The 21,461-nt window shown below is 37.9% G+C and overlaps 2 protein-coding genes across 8 annotated transcripts in view; one reads left to right on the top strand and one right to left on the bottom strand.

Annotated features, from left to right (window-relative positions):
- The window catches only part of LOC128694712 (probable pyruvate dehydrogenase E1 component subunit alpha, mitochondrial), a 147,848-nt gene extending 147,662 nt beyond the window's left edge, over positions 1-186 (bottom strand). For both annotated transcript variants that reach the window (XM_070095715.1, XM_070095717.1), the window contains exon 1: positions 183-186. The gene's annotated coding sequence lies outside the window, so the exon portion shown is untranslated. The remainder of the gene's footprint in view (positions 1-182) is intronic.
- l(1)G0289 (lethal (1) G0289) overlaps positions 1-21,461 on the top strand; it is a 77,429-nt gene that overhangs the window by 14,204 nt on the left and 41,764 nt on the right. For 4 of the 6 annotated variants that reach the window (XM_053784958.2, XM_070095710.1, XM_070095709.1 and 1 more), the window contains exons 3-8: positions 3,174-3,512; positions 12,019-12,221; positions 13,652-13,778; positions 14,415-14,607; positions 18,692-18,765; positions 21,199-21,334. In XM_053784958.2, coding sequence (XP_053640933.1) covers positions 3,174-3,512; positions 12,019-12,221; positions 13,652-13,778; positions 14,415-14,607; positions 18,692-18,765; positions 21,199-21,334 — 1,072 coding nt within the window. The remainder of the gene's footprint in view (positions 1-3,173; positions 3,513-12,018; positions 12,222-13,651; positions 13,779-14,414; positions 14,608-18,691; positions 18,766-21,198; positions 21,335-21,461) is intronic. The other 2 variants (XM_053784959.2, XM_070095713.1) reach the window with 1 other exon arrangement.

Here is a 21,461-nt window from a genome sequence, read left to right as displayed (position 1 = left end):
ACACTTCAGTATTTGTGAAACACTAGCCTGGGACATTCTATGTTTGTTACACTTAGGTTTCTATCTTTAAGAAGGTTGAATTATATATAAGAGCCTAAGCAGACATGCTTGTGCTCAAACCCCAAGTTATACACTTAGACTTGAAACTAACACTGCCCTTAACCCTTTGAGGGCCGCCAGGCCCTCTCAGAGACTTGTTCTCAGGGTCGTCAAAATTTTAAAAAAAAAAATTGTTTTTCTTATGAAAAGATAGAGAATCTTTTCCCGATCATAATGACACCAAAAGTATGAAATTTGATGAAAAACTTACGGAATTATGCTCTCGCGAAGTTAGCGGTCTCGACAATGTTTATGCATTGGCGATTTTGCCCACTTTGAGCCCTATTTTCGGCCAATTCCAGTGTACCAGTCGACAAAAATCATAACTATTTCACTAGAACTCCATTTTTTCTATCGAATGAGTACAAGAAACCACCCATTTACCGATATCAACTATCCAATAAAGTGGTCAGAATTTAGCAATTTTTGCCAATTTTACACAAATTTCAAAAGATGCCAATTTCCAAATAAACAAGAAAGACATTCCTGGCACTAAAATAACATTTCCTCTGTTCATTAGTCACTTCCCCAGGCCCCTCTTACGTTTCTTTTGCTTTCCACTTTGATTTTTTATTCTCACAAAAAAAAATAAGATTTACTGTTATGCAGACTACTGCATTAGTGTAGAAATGGTATAAATAATATCGGCGCACTTGTGAAAGAATATTAGACTCACCAGTTGACGTGTATTGGACTCTTAGCATGATTTGTTTACTTTTGAACTTTGGTAAAAATCGAACATTTCTGCTACTTTGAGCTCAATTTCAAGGTACTTTTCATCGTAAAACCAGTCAAAATCATCTCAATTTCTATAATATGTCTTCCATTCTATACAATGAGAACAGGAAAACTAGAATACAACAATAAATACCATACGAAAATACAGTGCAAAGTTGCTGTTTTAAACCAAAAACACAGTTTTTTTTTTCTCATTATTCACTTTGTGCTGCAGGATTTTTTTTTATACTGCTCACACTGGCCACATAGACCCATTCTTTCATGTGTAGGCCTACCAGCTTTCTCTTGCTAGATTTAAGGGCGCTAGAATTTATGCGTACTAGTACATCAAACACCCTGGCGCGTAAGCCATACTATTATGGCTGAAACCCCGAAAGGGTTAATATGTGGCATTTAAGTCATTATATTAAGGGTATACAATGCCAAAAAGTAGAAAAGTAAGATGTGCAAAAGTTGGGTATCTTTATTGTCAAGATGTTTTGGCTGTTTAGAAAGCTTCTTGAGTTGAATATAGAGACTTAAATAATGGAGATAATGGGAGTGGTGGAGAGGCATATATATGAGGCGATTAGTCCCTCAGTTTTAAAGAAGTAATTTTGAAGTAGTCAGTTCCTCAGTTCATTGGCCTCGATCAATATGATGAAGCCATCAACACCAAACAATAATTGTTTTATTTTGAAAGTTCTCATTATGCATCTTGCTGTGGTACTTCAGCAACACTGTATGTGAAGTATGTCTGGTAAGACTTAAACAAGCTACATAGTATATGTAGTTTTGTGTAATTACATCTTTATGGATTTTTACAGATAACACAAGCAATACATACATATAAGTTACATTATTATTATATTTTTTTTTATTATCACACTGGCCTATTCCCACCAAGGCAGGGTGGCCCGAAAAAGAAAAACTTTCACCATCATTCACTCCACTGTCTTGCCAGAAGGGTGCTTTACACTACAGTTTTTAAACTGCAACATTAACACCCCTCCTTTAGAGTGCAGGCACTGTACTTCCCATCTCCAGGACTCAAGTCCGGCCTGCTGGTTTCCCTGAACCCCTTCATAAATGTTACTTTGCTCACACTCCAACAGCACGTCAAGTATTAAAAACCATTTGTCTCCATTCACTCCTATCAAACACGCTCATGCATGCCTGCTGGAAGTCCAAGCCCCTCGCACACAAAACCTCCTTTACCCCCTCTCTCCAACCTTTCCTAGGCCGACCCCTACCCCGCCTTCCTTCCACTACAGACTGATACACTCTTGAAGTCATTCTGTTTCGCTCCATTCTCTCTACATGTCCGAACCACCTCAACAACCCTTCCTCAGCCCTCTGGACAACAGTTTTGGTAATCCCGCACCTCCTCCTAACTTCCAAACTACGAATTCTCTGCATTATATTCACACCACACATTGCCCTCAGACATGACATCTCCACTGCCTCCAGCCTTCTCCTCGCTGCAACATTCATCACCCATGCTTCACACCCATATAAGAGCGTTGGTAAAACTATACTCTCATACATTCCCCTTTTTGCCTCCAAGGACAAAGTTCTTTGTCTCCACAGACTCCTAAGTTACATATACTTAGAAATTTTGTAAAAATTGCACTAAATTACAATAAGGGTAACATTGAAGTAATGCAAACCACAGTGTCTACCAATGTACATCAGTACTGATGATATATTAAGTCTTGTCAGTGCAGTACTGTATGGTGTTTGGATGAATGATTTGAATAATCATGCCCTAATCTAGGATCAAAGAGCTACATTTCATAATTGCTATTGCAGCCCCTCACTTAGATATCAAATCTGTTAGATGACCCATTTGTATTATCATTGTTCAGAAACGTTAGGAATTTGGTTCCAGGATCCAAACGCGTCCCTCCTTTTCCCTAGAAATACGAGTTCCATATTCGGAAGTTTCCTATTTGTGATCTCAAGTGTATCCCACGCAGGTGCTGATGGTGCACAGTATTACATCTTATAAATTTATTGTAAATTTTACATAAATTCTGCACTTGTGTTTATTACCTTTTAACAATTTGTTGAATGTTCTAGAAATCCTAAAATTATTTTTTGTATTTCCTCCTGATACATAAAGGAACTGTTATACTTAGTGCAGTATTTTGTGTTTTATATCTTGTTTATTGAAAAAGTTTAATGTATTGTATCACATTACCCAATACTCTAAGGTCAGTGTGAAAGTAAGAGTTGGCTTCCTTTTGTAATACATTGTGTATTTTTTGTTAGTATTGATTTGGGAAAATACCATACCTCTGTGCAGTATTGCATTAAGATTTTATTTTAGTTTAATATTATACAAAAAATTGCAGGGTATGAAGCCAGCTGACACTTTAAAAAATGATAAAGCTAACAAATTTCCTGATAAAACTGATGCGAAGAAGAAACCTGTAACACTGAAGAAGACTACATCGTCTACAAAAGCCCCTGAAAGTTTTACTACTGTAGCCCCAGTAAAGATCCCCAGTGATTATGTTTCTGTGAATGCCTCTACCATGGGTTCACTTCCCGTTACTACTCCAGCCTCTGATGCAACCACCAACAGTACCACTACCACTACCACCACTGCTACTACCATAGTCACCAGTATCCCCGAGTCCAATAATGAGAGCAGAGTTAATTTGGAGGATAATAGAACAAGAGGGTTGACGGTGGGTGTTGCATTTTATAGGTTACAATGGTGGAGGTGCTGGGTTGAAAAGCATGAAATTTATGTTAAGAAATGTTTCTAGTAGTGAGGGTGATGGTCTTTGTTTTAATATGAGTTCTGTGAATGTTTTTCATGTATAATATTGTGCTAAGTTTGTGCCACTTGATGACCTAGATGTTGATTTTATGGTAAAAGGATGCATGTAAGTTGCACATACTGCATTCACTCTGTTGTGTTAACCAATAATTTTTAGGTTTAGTACTTATTTAGGATATGCAGAGTGCATGTTTTTTATTAATCATGCACAGTGCTAAGTAAATGTTTTATATATTCAGTTGCATTCATCTGTTTTGATTGTTTAATACTTTACCTACCAGATTGATTGGATGTTAGGTGCCCATATTGCCAACCATATTTTAGGTAGTGTGTTTTATTTTATTATCATGAACCATTTCCACATTTAAATGAGAGGTTGTTGAGAAAGGAAACACCAACACAGTTTGTGAAGATGAAGAGAAAGAAGCATGAAGCTAAAACTATAAAGAACATTAGTTGGTTCATAAGATGAAATTAGGAAAGAAAACAGACAGTACACAGTTCAGTGAGGATTACTTTGAAAGCAGAGGATTTCCTAGGGCACTGTTTTGGTTGAAAGTGTATGAATGTATGAATATGTATATAAATTATGAAATTGCTGAATATCGGAACTGGAACGAGAACAGTAATTGAGGAAATACTAGGGACGCTGAACATAGATACTTCTGAGTGGTGTGGAATAAGATATTACAGTGTTGATGGTGAAATATTGTAAGGCATTGGTGTATAAGAATGTGACTTGTCATCTCTAAAGCAAAGGATGTGCAAGCACATGAGTGTAAATGCAGGCTAGTGTGGTGATAAAAATAACATCACAATTAGTAGACATGCTTTATTAAGGGATAAAGGGTATGATTAACTCTCGGAAAGAGTGGGAATTGAACACATGCCTTTCCAGTCCTAAAACTAGCTAGCCTGCTAGTTTCAAGACTGATTCACCATGGATTTGATTCTCATCATTCCATAAGATTTTTACAATCGAATCATGTTTTCATAAGGCGAGGATTGTGATTTATACTTTAAAATTCATTCTTACAAAAATGTATTGGTTTAATTACTAAAGAAAAATTTCTGGAGGGCTGTATATATACCATATTTTTTACTTACAATTAATTGTTTTGCCAAACAAATTGATTTTTGTTGTAGCTATAAAATTGAGTCTTCTGATCACAAATTTATTTAATTTCTCATTAAAAAATACAAATGAAAACTTGCTTTTTAGTCATATTTCAGAATTTAATGATGTTGGTAACACTGTTGACTGAGTGGATATTTTAGACATAATTTACCTATAAATAATTGTTATAATTCTTAGGAAAATATCAGTTTGAGCTCTTCAGCATTAGTTTGCATGCAATTTAACTAGGTTAAATTAAGTTGCTTCTTTAGTTTTGATGGCAGTTAAAAAATACTCATTCTCTAGGATCTTGCACATGAGTAAATAGAATTATCAAAGCTTATTGTTTAGATAGCATTGAAAATTGGGTTGGGCAAATATTCTGTTAGTGGGATGGATTGTGATGGACCTGCCTAGTATGGGCCAACAGGCCTGGGCAACTCTGGCTTAAAAGTATCATGCAAGTGTATAAATTATTTTTTTTTCAACAAGTCGGCCATCTCCCACCTAGGCAGGGTGACCCAAAAAGAAAGAAAATCCCCAAAACAAAAATACTTTCATCATTCAACACTCACCTCACTCATACTTAATCACTGTTTTTGCAGAGGTGCCCAGATACAACAGTTTAGAAGCATATGTAAAGATACAGTATAAAAAGTGACCTGAAATAATATAATAAACTCTATATAGAATATAATATCAGGGCCCCAATTATATATATACCATCCTATTACACATCCCTCCAAACTGCCAGTATTCCAAACCCCTCCTTTAAAGTGCTGGCATTGTACTTCCCATTTCCAGAACTCAAGTCCGGCTATATAAAAATAACGGTTTCCCTGAATCCCTTCACTAAATATTACCCTGCTCGCACTCCAACAGCTCGTCAGGTTCCAAATACCATTCATCTCCATTCACTCTTATCTAACATGATCATGCACGCTTGCTGGAAGTCCATGCCTCTCACTCACAAAACCTCCTTTACCCCCTCCCTCCAACCTTTTCGAGGACGACCCCTACCCCTCCTTCCTTCCCCTACAGATTTATACGCTCTCCATGTCATTCTACTTTGATCCATTCTCTCTAAATGACCAAACCACCTCAACAACCCATCTTCAGCCCTCTGACTAATACATTTATTAACTCCACACCTTCTCTTAATTTCCACACTTCGAATTCTCTGCATAATATTTACACCACACATTGCCTTTAGACAGGACATCTCCACTACTTCCAACTGCCTCTTAACTGCAGCATTTACAACCCAAGCTTCACACCCATATAAGAGTGTTGGTACCACTATGCTTTCGTACATTCCCTTCTTTGCCTCCTTTGATAACTTTTTTTTTTTTTGTTTCCACATATACCTCAATGCACCATTCACCTTTTTTACCTCATCAATTCTATGGTTAGCCTCATCCTTCATAAACCCATCCACTGACACATCAACTCCCAAATATCTGAAAACATTCACTTCTTCCATACTCGTCTCCAATGTGATATTCAGTTTTTCTTTATCTAAATCATTTGATACCCTCATCACCTTACTCTTATCTATGTTCACTTTCAACCTTCTACCTTTACACACCCTCACAAATTCGTCCACTAACCTTTGCAACTTTTATTTAGAATCACCCATAAGCACAGTATCATCAGCAAAAAGTAACTGTGTCAACTCCCATTTTGTATTTGATTCCCCATAATTTAATCCCACCCCTCCCCAACACCCTAGCATTTACTTCTTTTACAACCCCATGTATAAGTACATGTATACTAAACAACCATGGTGACATTACACATCCCTGTCTAGGATCTACTTTTACTGGGAAGTAATCTCCCTCTCTACACACCATAACCTGAACATCACTAACCTCATAAAAACTCTTTACAGCATTTAGTAACTTAGTACCTATTCTGTATACTTGCAACATCTGCCACATTGCTCCCCTATCCACTCTATCATATGCCTTTTCTAAATCCATAAATGCAATGAAAACTTCTCTACCTTTAAGTAAATACTGTTCACATATATGCTTCAATGTAAACACTTGATCTACACATCCCCTATGCACTCTAAAGCCTCCTTGCTTATCCACAATCGTACTCTCTGTCTTATGTCTAATTCTTTCAATAATAACCCTACTGTGCACTTTTCCTGGTATACTCGGTAAACTTATTTCCCTATAATTTTTACAGTCTCTTTTGTCCCCCTTCCCTTTATATAAAGGAACTATGTATGCTCTCTTCCAATCCCTAGGTACCTTCCCCTCTTCCATACATTTATTAAACAAAAATACCAACCTCCAACACTATATCCCCCCCTGCTTTTAACATTTCTGTCATGATCTCATCAGTTCCTCTTTCATTCACCTCCCCCACACTCACATCCTGCTGTTGTTCACTCCTAGAAGATGTTATACCTCCCTGGCCAGTGCTTGGAATGATCACCTCTCTTTCTTCGTTGACATTTAAAAGTTCCTCAAAATATTTTCGCCATCTACCCAATACCTCCAGCTCCCCATCTACTAACTCCCGTACTCTGCTTTTAACTGACAAATCCATTCGTTCCCTAGGCTTTCTTAACTTGTTTAACTCACTCCAAAATTTTTTCTTATTTTCATTAAAATTTCTTGACAGTGCCTCTCCCACTCTATCATCTGCTCTCCTTTTGCACTCTCTCACCACTCTCTTCACCTTTCTTTTACTCTCCATATACTCTGCTCTTCTTATAACACTTCTGCTTTGCAAAAACCTCTCATAAGCTATCTTTTTCTCTTATCACACCCTTTACTTCATCATTCCATGTATCATTCCTCTTTCCTCCTGCACCCACCCTCCTGTAACCACAAACTTCTGCCCCACATTCTAATACTGCATTTTTAAAACTATTCCACCCCTCTTCAACCCCCTCATTATTCATACTTGCACTTGCCCACCTTTCTGCCAATAGTTGCTTATATCTCACCCTAACTTCCTTCCCCCTTAGTTTATACACTTTCACCTCTCTCTTACTTGTTGTTTACATTTTCTTTTAATCCCATCTGCCTCTTACTCTAACTGTGGCTACAACTAAATAATGATCCGATATATCACATGCCCCTCTATAAACATGTACATCCTGAAGCCTACCCATCAACCTTTTATTCACAAATACATAATCTATCAAACTACTCTCATTACGTGCTGTATCATACCTTGTATACTTATTTATCCTCTTTTTCATAAAATATGTGTTGCTTATTACCAAACCTCTTTCTACACATAGCTCAATTAAAGGCTCCCCATTTCATTTACCTCTGGCTCCCCAAATTTACCTACTACTCCCTCCACAATATTTTTATCCACTTTAGCATTGAAATCCCCAAAATAAAATAAAAGAAAATGAAATGCAATAAAATAAAAGATATAAAAAGGGTGACGAGAATATCTTACCAAGACAATATGCCAAACAATATGAGCAAAATCCAGGACTGTATATGTTAAATCCACTCACAATAAATAAAATGTAAGAGTTTTAACCTGATGTGTGTTACGGGCAATATCCATGTTAGGCCCGAGTGTGGTGCAATCTACCTGATGTTTGTCACATCAAATCTGTGTAAGAGGTGCATCCTTCATGTACGTATGATTCCTATTGCTTAATTTCTTTCACTTCCTTGAAAATTATTTTTTTTTTATTATCACACTGGCCGATTCCCACCAAGGCAGGGTGGCCCGAAAAAGAGAAACTTTCACCATCATTCACTCCATCACTGTCTTGCCAGAAGGGTGCTTTACACTACAGTTTTTAAACTGCAACATTAACACCCCTCCTTCAGAGTGCAGGCACTGTACTTCCCATCTCCAGGACTCAAGTCCGGCCTGCCGGTTTCCCTGAATCCCTTCATAAATGTTACTTTGCTCACACTCCAACAGCACGTCAAGTATTAAAAACCATTTGTCTCCATTCACTCCTATCAAACACGCTCACGCATGCCTGCTGGAAGTCCAAGCCCCTTGCACACAAAACCTCCTTTACCCCCTCCCTCCAACCTTTCCTAGGCCGACCCCTACCCCGCCTTCCTTCCACTACAGACTGATACACTCTTGAAGTCATTCTGTTTCGCTCCATTCTCTCTACATGTCCGAACCACCTCGACAACCCTTCCTCAGCCCTCTGGACAACAGTTTTGGTAATCCTGCACCTCCTCCTAACTTCCAAACTACGAATTCTCTGCATTATATTCACACCACACATTGCCCTCAGACATGACATCTCCACTGCCTCCAGCCTTCTCCTCGCTGCAACATTCATCACCCACGCTTCACACCCATATAAGAGCGTTGGTAAAACTATACTCTCATACATTCCCCTCTTTGCCTCCAAGGACAAAGTTCTTTGTCTCCACAGACTCCTAAGTGCACCACTCACTCTTTTTCCCTCATCAGTTCTATGATTAACCTCATCTTTCATAGACCCATCCGCTGACACGTCCACTCCCAAATATCTGAATACGTTCACCTCCTCCATACTCTCTCCCTCCAATCTGATATCCAATCTTTCATCACCTAATCTTTTTGTTATCCTCATAACCTTACTCTTTCCTGTATTCACCTTTAATTTTCTTCTTTTGCACACCCTACCAAATTCATCCACCAATCTCTGCAACTTCTCTTCAGAATCTCCCAAGAGCACAGTGTCATCAGCAAAGAGCAGCTGTGACAACTCCCACTTTGTGTGTGATTCTTTATCTTTTAACTCCACGGCTCTTGCCAAGACCCTCGCATTTACTTCTCTTACAACCCCATCTATAAATATATTAAACAACCACGGTGACATCACACATCCTTGTCTAAGGCCTACTTTTACTGGGAAAAAATTTCCCTCTTTCCTACATACTCTAACTTGAGCCTCACTATCCTCGTAAAAACTCTTCACTGCTTTCAGTAACCTACCTCCTACACCATACACTTGCAACATCTGCCACATTGCCCCCCTATCCACCCTGTCATACGCCTTTTCCAAATCCATAAATGCCACAAAGACCTCTTTAGCCTTATCTAAATACTGTTCACTTATATGTTTCACTGTAAACACCTGGTCCACACACCCCCTACCTTTCCTAAAGCCTCCTTGTTCATCTGCTATCCTATTCTCCGTCTTACTCTTAATTCTTTCAATTATAACTCTACCATACACTTTACCAGGTATACTAAACAGACTTATCCCCCTATAATTTTTGCACTCTCTTTTATCCCCTTTGCCTTTATACAAAGGAACTATGCATGCTCTCTGCCAATCCCTAGGTACCTTACCCTCTTCCATACATTTATTAAATAATTGCACCAACCACTCCAAAACTATATCCCCACCTGCTTTTAACATTTCTATCTTTATCCCATCAATCCTGGCTGCCTTACCCCCTTTCATTTTACCTACTGCCTCACGAACTTCCCCTACACTCACAACTGGCTCTTCCTTACTCCTACAAGATGTTATTCCTCCTTGTCCTATACACGAAATCACAGCTTCCCTATCTTCATCAACATTTAACAATTCCTCAAAATATTCCCTCCATCTTCCCAATACCTCTAACTCTCCATTTAATAACTCTCCTCTCCTATTTTTAACTGACAAATCCATTTGTTCTCTAGGCTTTCTTAACTTGTTAATCTCACTCCAAAACTTTTTCTTATTTTCAACAAAATTTGTTGATAACATCTCACCCACTCTCTCATTTGCTCTCTTTTTACATTGCTTCACCACTCTCTTAACCTCTCTTTTTCTCCATATACTCTTCCCTCCTTGCATCACTTCTACTTCGTAAAAACTTCTCATATGCTAACTTTTTCTCCCTTACTACTCTCTTTACATCATCATTCCACCAATCGCTCCTCTTCCCTCCTGCACCCACTTTCCTGTAACCACAAACTTCTGTTGAACACTCTAACACTACATTTTTAAACCTACCCCATACCTCTTCGACCCCATTGCCTATGCTCTCATTAGCCCATCTATCCTCCAATAGCTGTTTATATCTTACCCTAACTGCCTCCTCTTTTAGTTTATAAACCTTCACCTCTCTCTTCCCTGATGCTTCTATTCTCCTTGTATCCCATCTACCTTTTACTCTCAGTGTAGCTACAACTAGAAAGTGATCTGATATATCTGTGGCCCCTCTATAAACATGTACATCCTGAAGTCTACTCAATAATCTTTTATCTACCAATACATAATCCAACAAACTACTGTCATTTCGCTCTACATCATATCTTGTATACTTATTTATCCTCTTTTTCTAAAAATATGTATTACCTATAACTAAACCCCTTTCTATACAAGGTTCAATCAAAGGGCTCCCATTATCATTTACACCTGGCACCCCAAACTTACCAACCACACCCTCTCTAAAAGTTTCTCCTACTTTAGCATTCAGGTCCCCTACCACAATTACTCTCTCACTTGGTTCAAAGGCTCCTATACATTCACTTAACATCTCCCAAAATCTCCCTCTCTCCTCTGCATTCCTCTCTTCTCCAGGTGCATACACGCTTATTATGACCCACTTCTCGCATCCAACCTTTACTTTAATCCACATAATTCTTGAATTTACACATTCATATTCTCTTTTCTCCTTCCATAACTGATCATTTAACATTACTGCTACCCCTTCCTTTGCTCTAACTCTCTCAGATACTCCAGATTTAATCCCATTTATTTCCCCCCACTGAAACTCTCCTACCCCCTTCAGCTTTGTTTCGCTTAGGGCCAGGACATGCAATTTCTTTTCATTCATAACATCAGCAATCATCTGTTTCTTGTCATCCGCACTACATCCACGCACATTTAAGCATCCCAGTTTTATAAAGTTTTTCTTCTTCTCTTTTTTAGTAAATTACAAAATCACTTAAATTTATTTTCCCCTTTATGGTGATTATGTTTTGTATTATGGTAGATATTTCATGATTTTTGTAAAGGAACTTTTTGTGGAGTGAGTGGATTAAAGTAGTTTTTGAGATTTAACATGATGTTGTAGTGTGATTAAGGTAACATTTTTGAAGGGACTTAAAGAAATCTGTTAACCAGATTTTAATTTTGGTCGTAGGGAAGTACTGTACAGTATCTCTACTCTTCAGAATGTGTGTGGGATGTTGTGATTCAAAGAGTCATTTGAATTGTGATTTTCATGTACCTCTGTTTAGACTGCTGTTGAATAATTGATGCTGACTATGTGCACTTTTTTGGGGTCCCCTTAATGGGGAAAGGTATATAGATTATGTAATGTACCAGATACTGAATGTACATTCTTTACAGGTCTCCGAGAATGTTACGAATGAGGAGGAAGGTGATTCTTCTATCCCAGTAACAACCATCAACAATGTGACAGGGAGTGAAAATCCTGCTATGCATAACATTGACACTACAGTACAAGTCAGTGTAGATGACCCTGACTCTGGGGATGACACTCTTTCTGTCACTGGGTATGATACTAGAAACACATCGGTTGATCACCACAGGTAAGACAAATTAATGTCAACATACAGTGGTTTAGGCTGGGGGAAAAATATATACAATGCACTATATATATTTTTAACATACTGGCTGTCTCCCACTGAGGTAGGGTGACCCCCAACAAATAAAAAAGGGAATGCATTCCCCAACCTTCATCCAGTTGCTCTTACAAAAGTGGAAAGACATTGTGGTTCACGTGAGCCTTTGAACAGACAGCAGTATCCTCACCCCTCCTTTAGGGTTCATGCACTGATCTTCCCTCCCAGGACTCAAGTCTGGCTAACCAATTTAACTGCATACTTTCATAAATGTTACCTTACTGGCTCACAGTCCAACAGTACTTCAAGTCACAAAAACCTCTTGCCTCTGCTCCTATTAAACATGCTTGCACACACCTGTTGTTGTCCAAGCCCCTTGCTTACAAAACTTCCTTTACCCCTTCCATCCAACCTGAAGTATTATTTAGAGCTGAGAAGGTTATTGAGTGGTTTGGAAATTTCGAGAGGATTGAACAAAATAGGGTGAATTGGAGAGTATATAAATCAGCAGTGGAGGGAAGGCAGGGTAAGGGTCAACACAGGAAAGGTTGGGAGGGGGGTAAAAAAAAAAAGGTTTTGTATGCAAGGGGGCTTGGACATCCACCAGGCATGTGTGTGCATGTTAGATAGGAGCAAGTAGAGGCAAGTGGTTTTTATGACTTGACATGTTATTTGAGTATAAGCAAGGTAACATTTCTAATGGACTTCTGGAAAATAAATGGTTAGTTGGACTTGAGTCCTGGAGGTGGGAAGTGCAGTGCCTGCACTCTGAATGGGGGGGGGGGAGATATTGCAGTTTGGAGGGGCATATGAGCTGCAATGTCAGGGCACCTTTGTCAAGACAGTGATAGTGATTGGTGGTGAAAGTGTTTCTTCTTTTTCAGGCCACCCTTTCTCGGTGGGAGGTGACTGATGTGTTGAAAAAAAAGACTTGGTGAGACCCATTTGCATAGTTATAGTTTCTTGGTTATTGCTAGCTTAGTTAAGTTAGATATGATAGCCAGGTTATGACATTTGGGCAGCATTGTTCATTTACTTCTTGACTCGATTACCTAAAGTACATGCAGGTTTTGTAGTGTCCTTATAATGTATGCAAAATCCAAGTTTTCTTCAGTTAATTGAATTGCATAGTTTTCACAGTTCTCACCATGTCCATTAAGATATCCGTCATATCTGTTATAACTTGGTCAGTAAACTTTTTGCTTTTCCATGTCATTTAATTTTAAACATTGGTAATGAAAGGGTGGCAGGAATTTCTTGCATAAGGCACAAAGGAATAGGACCTGTTAGGAGGAAGAACCAGAGGCAAGTTATAAAGAAGTGAGTGAAGCAATGAATAAGTTGAAAGGGGTAAAAACAACATGCATATATTGTACATTGTTACCTTAACATTTCAGATACTACCGTTCATACACCTACTCAGGTGTACAAGAAGCTCAGCAGTATTGGGTTGATCTGGACTCCCTCAATGAAGAAAAAGTAATAACAAACGAGATGCTGTCAGCTTCTCATCGTAGAGCTGCAGTAAGTGTTGTTATTTCTGTGAGCTAATACAGTACACATTTGATTTTAGTTTCCATGGACTAATGCTAGTGAGGATGACACTGTTGCAGGGAAACCTTTATTACAGCATTTCTTCTGGGACTGGACTTTATCAGTTGATAAATTCCAGTCCAGACAAACATTGTAATGAAGGTTTCCCTACAACTTAGTGTCTTTCTCATCATCTATTGGCTTATGCTGCCATTTGATGACTAATGCTGGGTCATCTCATATGGCTCCTTGACTATTGTGCCTCTCAGCCTAACAATAACAAGCAAAAAACCAACCCTCTAATGGTGTTATTGACAGCTATACTACACATCCTATAGTTCAGTCAGTTTTATTTTCCACCTGCACTCTCAGAGGTAGGCATCTACATGCTTGAGCACAGAGTGATGATCACAGCAGTGACTCGTGGTATTGTCAAAACACTGGAGTCAGTTTTTACACAGTGAAGAGTGATGAGGATTTTATCTTTTGTATGAGTTTTAATTCATAAGTGTAATGAAATGAATTGATAATATTGGAATCTACTTTGTTTAGGTTTCAGTAACCTGACTGTTGGCATGCAGTAATGTCATTTGGTGGATTAATAAATGGAATCATTTTCATCACCAGACTGTGATGTTGACCTTCGAGTTTCCATTTTATGGACATCTTCTAAAAAACATCACGATAGCTACTGGAGGGTTTCTCTTCACTGGTGAATTTGTTCACACCTGGCTGGCAGCTACCCAGTACATTGCACCCCTTATGGCCAATTTTGATACTTCAATGTCATCTGATGCTGCTGTTAAATATGCCGATAATGGTAAGCTCTTCTGTCAAAATTATAGTTTTGGAAGAACTTTCGTGTTTAGTACGTTATTTGTTATTTTTTCTTAGATTGCACATTGGTATAGTAAAGAATTGTTAATCTTGCAGAATGGAACAGTTATACTGTACAAATGTTCAAATAAGACAGAAATTTTATTTTTTGTTTTTATGCTGGTTGAGCATTTTATAAATCCTTTTTTCATTTTAATATAACAAAAAGTGTTTTGCTATGTTTGACATACTACTGTCATTTACAGTTTTGCTCTAAGCATATGTCATATTTAGCTATTCCAAAGTTATATATATCTGGTATACACAGTTTTGTATCCTCCATTTCACAGTGTATCCCATAAGCTAAACATGGTAATGAACCCATGAAGCACAGTAAACCTTTCATTTAACAATGTTTTGCTTCACTGGGGCTTTGTTAAATACCAAGTGCTTCTTGACAGTCCTACTGAGGACAAAACATTATTAAATAAAAGACTTAGTCTGTGTCTTTGACCAGTTATCATTAGAATACAAAAATAATTGGGAAAGTAAGATATCAGTTAAGATTTTATTAAACAAAATTACTTTCAAAGACAAATACAGTAGGGCCCCACTTATATGGCAAGTTAGGTTCAGGCTACTGCCAGAAAGCAGACATCGCCGGAAAGTGAACGCCATTTTTTCCACTTATAAATGCATATAAATGCCAGACACCAAGTTCACAGTAACGTACATTAAGTTATTAATAGAACTAGGCATTAAAAACACAATAAAAAGTAAAATACATACTCAGTACGTTCATTACTTATCTTAAAATATTTATAGTCTTAATGTAGGGCGAGAGGTGAGTAGTACTTATTTGTAGAAAGTCAGGTGTAGGTAGCTCTGGCTCCCCATCCAAAACTATATTTTTTATTTTTTTTCAACAATTTGGCCATCTCCCATTGAGGCAGGGTGACCCAAAAAGAAAGAAAATCCCCAAAAAGAAAATACTTTCATCATTCAACACTTTCACCTCACTCACACATAATCACTGTCTTTGCAGAGGCACCAAGATACAACAGTTTAGAAGCATATATAACATACCCCTCCAAACTGCCAATATCCCAAACCCCTCTTTTGAAGTGCAGGCATTGTACTTCCTATTTCCAGTACTCAAGACCAGCTATATAAAAATAACGGGTTTCCCTGAATCCCTTCATTAAATATTACCCTGCTCAAATTCCAACAGCTCAACAGGTCCCAAAAACCATTCGTCTCCATTCACTCCTATCTAACATGCTCACACATGCTTGCTGGAAGTCCAAGCCCCTCGCCCACAAAAACTCCTTTATTCTCTCCCTCCAACCTTTTTGAGGATGACCCCCTACCCTGCCTTCCTTCCCCTACAGATTTATATGCTCTCCAAGTCATTCTACTTTGATCCATTCTCTCTAAATGACCAAACCACCTCAACAACCCCTCTTCAGCCCTCTGACTAATACTTTTAGTAACTCCACACCTCCTCCTAATTTCCACACTCCGAATTCTCTGCATAATATTTACACCACACACAGCCCTTAGACAGGACATCTTCACTGCCTCCTCGCTGCAGCATTTGCAACCCAAGCTTGGTACCACTATACTTTCATACATTCCCTTCTTTGCCTCCATGGATAATGTTTTTTGTCTCCACAGATACTTCAACTTAATATAAAATATTTAAAGCAGCCCAGAGAGATAAAATACACATACAGCACACTCATTATTTACCTTAAAATATGTGTAGTCTTAATGTAGGAAGAGAGGTGAGTAGTATTTATTTGTAGGAAGTCAGATGTAGGTAGCTAGTAGATGTAGGTATGTAGTCTACCTGGGCTACATACCTGCACCTACCTACATAGCTACATGTTATTTAATGCAGCCCATAGCATATTATTACCATTGACATACCGTATTTACTGAGTTTAATAATTTCTAACAACTACCTTTAGATGCCATCATAAACAAAGGAGAAGTAATCAATAATTCATGCCAAGAATTGTAAATAAAAGTGTTGTGTTAAGGGGAGTGACTGGGCTAATGCAGATTCATACACATTTTCTCTGGTGCTGGAGCAGAGGAAACGTAATGTTTTCCCTCCGCCCAGCTGCCACACCTCCATAGCATATAAACATGTTTCGTATATAATTTTGAAGAAAATATCATAGGTGGATTAATGAAAATGTCTATATTAATATAAAATAAGACATTTAATGTGCTCAAGAGTGATTATTATTACATATTAGGGGTCATCCTCGAAAAGGTTGGAGGGAGGGGGTAAAGGAGGTTTTGTGGGCGAGGGGCTTGGACTTCCAGCAAGCATGTGTGAGCGTGTTAGATAGGAGTGAATGGAGACGAATGGTATTTGGGACCTGATGAGCTGTTGGAGTGTGAGCAGGGTAATACTTAGTGATACTGTGCTTATGGGAGATTCTAAAGAAAAATTGCAAAGGTTAGTGGATGAATTTGGGAGTGTGTGTAAAGGTAGAAAGTTGAAAGTGAACATACAAAAAGAGTAAGGTGATGAGAGTATCAAATGATTTAGATAAAGAAAAATTGGATATTAAATTGGGGAGGAGGAGTATGGAAGATGTGAATGTTTTCAGATATTTGGGAGTTGACGTGTCAGCGGATGGATTTATGAAGGATGAGGTTAATCATAGAATTGATGAAGGAAAAATGGTGAGTGGTGCATTGAGGTATATGTGGAGGAAAAAATGTTATCTATGGAGGCAAAGAAGGGAATGTATGAAAGTATAGTAGTGCCAACACTCTTATATGGGTGTGAAACTTGGGTTGTAAATGCTGCAGCGAGGAGGCGGTTGGAGGCAGTGGAGATGTCCTGTCTAAGGGCAATGTGTGGTGTAAATGTTATGCAGAAAATTCAGAGTGTTGAAATTAGGAGAAGGTGTGGAGTTAATAAAAGCATTAGTCAGAGGGCTGAAGAGGGTTTGTTGAGGTAGTTTGGTCATTTAGAGAGAATGGATCAAAGTAGAATGACGTGGAGAGCGTATAAATCTGTAGGGGAAGGAAGGCGGGGTAGGGGTCATCCTCGAAAAGGTTGGAGGGAGGGGGTAAAGGAGGTGTTGTGGGCGAGGGGTTGGACTTCCAGCAAGAATGTGTGAGCGTGTTAGATAGGAGTGAATGGAAACAAATGGTATTTGGGACCTGACGAGCTGTTGGAGTGAGAGCAGGGTAATATTTAGTGAAGGGATTCAGGGAAACCGGTTATTTTATATAACCGGACTTGAGTCCTGGAAATGGGAAGTACATTGCCTGCACTCTAAAGGAGGGGTTTGGGATATTGACACTTTGGATGGATATATTGTGTATTTTTATACGTATATACTTCTAAGCTATTGTATTCTGGGCACCTCTGCAAAAACAGTGATTATGTGTGAGTGAGGTGAAAGTGTTGAATGATGATGAAAGTATTTTCTTTTTGGGGATTTTCTTTCTTTTTGGGTCACCCTGCCTCAGTGGGAGACGGCCGACTTGTTGAAAAAAAAAATTAGTATTATTCTGGCGTTAAGACTAGAGGGACACTCTTAGTGATTTAAATGTGTACGTGCACACCAGCACAGTGTGTAAGTATATTTAGGTGCAGGTTCACACAAGTATAATTATCAGAGTACATATAAAATATGCAATAACTGTAAAACACTTGAAATTTTGGAAAGTTGCTAGAAATAATAGAGAGAGGTGCTCATGGAGAATGTAAACAAACTGGGTGGGGTGCACCATATTAGAAAGATCACTCGTTGTATAGAGAGTTTTGGTCAAAATTTGAAATTGCTGTATTAGCGAAACACCGTAAGGCAAAACGCTATAAAGCAGGGCCCTACTGTATAGGCTTTATCAGAAATCTTTAAACAGTGGGTTCGAGACTGATGAAATATATAAATGATGCTCTAAAAATCTTGCAGTATGCACTCATTGTATTAATGTTCATTATGTAGCAAGCCTAAGTTCTGTATGCATGTCCTGAACAGATTTAGCACTTCTTTTAACAGGATATTTTAGTGTATGGTATACATGTTAGAGAATACTTTATTTTTCCCAACTAGGTACATCATTTACTGTACAGTGGCATAATGTTCTGCTGAAGGATCATGTGGATGCTGGAACATTTACATTTCAGGTTAGTTGAAAGTTACACATTTGTTAACAGTTTCCTTATTTTGACTTTGTACATTCATGAAGCTCACACTGTACATTTGTGGTGCTTATGACTTGTTTGTTAGCATCCTCAGCTCTCTCACTGAAGGTCTGGGATCCATCCCAGGTACAGGTAAAACATTGGACATGTTTCCTTACATCTGCTGCCCCTGTTCACCTAGCAGTAAGTAGGTACCTGGATGTTAGTCAGCTGTTGTGAGTTGCATCCTGGGAAACAAAATTAAAGGACCCTAATGGAAATAAGATGGACCATTCCTGATGATTCTCTGACTTTATTGGGTTTGCCTGGGTGGCTAACCCTCTGGGTTAAAAATTTGAACAAAATCTTATGTTAATACAGGGTTTGCTCTCTTCACTGACCTAGAGGGATGGAAGGGGGAGGGAGAGAGATGTAATATTCTGGTTAAGCAGTCAGATGTTCTTTCTAATGTTATAGAGCAGCTAACTATGAACAGATTAATAGCATTCCTGAGTGCATTTGATCCATGAATAATTGAAAAAAAAAAATTATCGGCAATTCCTTGGTTTAAAAAATACAAATTTTGAGATCAATTTTTGCCAAAATAAAATTAATAAATTCCAAAATTAAATTAATTTGATATAGCAATGCCTAAAATATGTATAGAGCATTATTACCTGTTTGTAAAATGCAGCATAGAAAAAAGTTCCTAACCTGTTTAGTACAAAAGCTTTGAACTTCCCACATATACACAAAATGTCAATGTACAGTACCAGAATTCCGTATATTTAATAAAGAAATAAGACAAATATTACTGTACAATTTGAGTTGTAAACTTCATACACAGTTCTTGACCATCTCTACCAAAATAACACAACTTCGCTACAGATACGCAAAGTGAGAATATCAATGTTTTAAATGTATTTCATAAAGAAATTAGTGAAAAAATTGACAATATATATCAGTATTTGAGTCTCATATTTAGCTCAGACATGCTGGATTTTACCATGTGGTGAATATAGAAATAAAGGAGTCACAAGTAAAGCTACTAAACATTTTTTTTTTCTTCCAACACTCAGGTGGCCATCTCCCACCAAGGCAGATTGACCCAAAAAAGAAAACATTTTCACTATCATTCACACAATCACTGTCTTTACAGAGGCATCCAGATATGACTGTTTGGATGTCACTCCAAACAGCAAATACTGAACATATCTTGTTGAAAAAAAAAAAAAATCTATCAAAAATAGAAGTAGAAGCAATAGATTAAATTTGGAGAAATTCAAATTGAAAAAGGATATAGGAAATCACTGGTTTGGCAATACGTATAACTTGTCACTGAGTGGAACAAACTGTCAAATTTGGATAGAGATGAGTGGGAAAGGATGAGCAAGAGTTTGATCTGCCTTGTATGGGACAGTAGGCCTACTGCAGTGTTCTAATAATTTTTTTATGTTTGTATATAGTTCAGGGAAACCGGCAGGCTGGACTTGAGTCCTCGAGATGGGAAATATAGTGCCTGCACTCGGAAGGAGGGGTGTTAATGTTGCAGTTTTATAACTGTAGTGTAAGCATGCCTCTGGCAAGACAGTGATGAAGTGAATTACGAAAGTTTTTCTTTTTCAGGATACCCTACCTTGGTGGGAAACGGCTGATGTCTTAATAATAATAAATAATAATATAGTAGAGGAATTAAAACACTTGCTTGGTAATACAGAAGTTGTGGATGAGTGGAATGTGTGAATGTAAGCAGGACCACCCTGGAGGAGGTTTCAGGGGTCAGTGTCCCTGCGAACAAGTTTGACCAGGCCTTGTGATGGATCAGGGCCTGATCTACCAGGCTGTTACTGCTGGCCACATATAAACTGACGTACAAGCCACAGCCTGGCTAACCAGGTACTGACTTGAGGTGTCTGTCCAGTGTCTTCTTGAAGATAGCCAGGGGGTCTATTGGTAATCCCCTTCTGTAGGTCTACTCTATAACAGTTTCTAACCTTCAAATAATGTTACCCATGAATAAGTTGACCCCCTACTTTTTGAATAAAAAATTGTATTTGTTACTAGGTTTAAATAACTTAAATTTATTTATAAATAAATATTTACTGTTATTTATGGAAGTTTGTGTCTTAGTAGATTTTGATATTTTTGTTTCTAGTGCATGCACAACCAGTTGCTTAACTGGAAATTTTTATGACTTCAAAAGTTTTCATCCTTTTTCTGCAACCAGCAATTGATTAGCAAAAAAAAAAAAAAATTTTATTAACCTGAATCTGGTTAAGAGAAGGCTAGACTAGACTGTGTTTAATTTTTCATTTTTTCTGTTCCCTATTACAGATGTGTAAATTACTTTTTCTTTGTTTACAGTGTAAATGTTTTTATTATATTAGGCAGTTCTTTTCTTTATTATGTGTTTTTTACTTTTGTTCATTGATACAGGCAACGTTACACAAGAATGGAGATATTGTATTTACATATAAACAAGTTCCAGTCATAGTAACTGCAATTACTGATGAGCAGCATCCAGTCAAGGTTGGGCTCTCAGATGCCTACATTGTGGACCGGAAAATATTCTGTAAGTTGAAAACTTTGTATATTCTGAAGAAATGATAGAAAAATCTTGTATTGTTTCACATAAACCTAAAATATAGGATTTAATCTGCCTCTAAAGGAGCATAAAGTGGAAAAAAGTATTCCACAGC

Source organism: Cherax quadricarinatus, chromosome 51 (assembly GCF_038502225.1).
Source record: "Cherax quadricarinatus isolate ZL_2023a chromosome 51, ASM3850222v1, whole genome shotgun sequence".
NCBI lineage: Eukaryota > Metazoa > Arthropoda > Malacostraca > Decapoda > Parastacidae > Cherax > Cherax quadricarinatus.
This window is presented reverse-complemented; position numbering and strand designations above follow the sequence as displayed.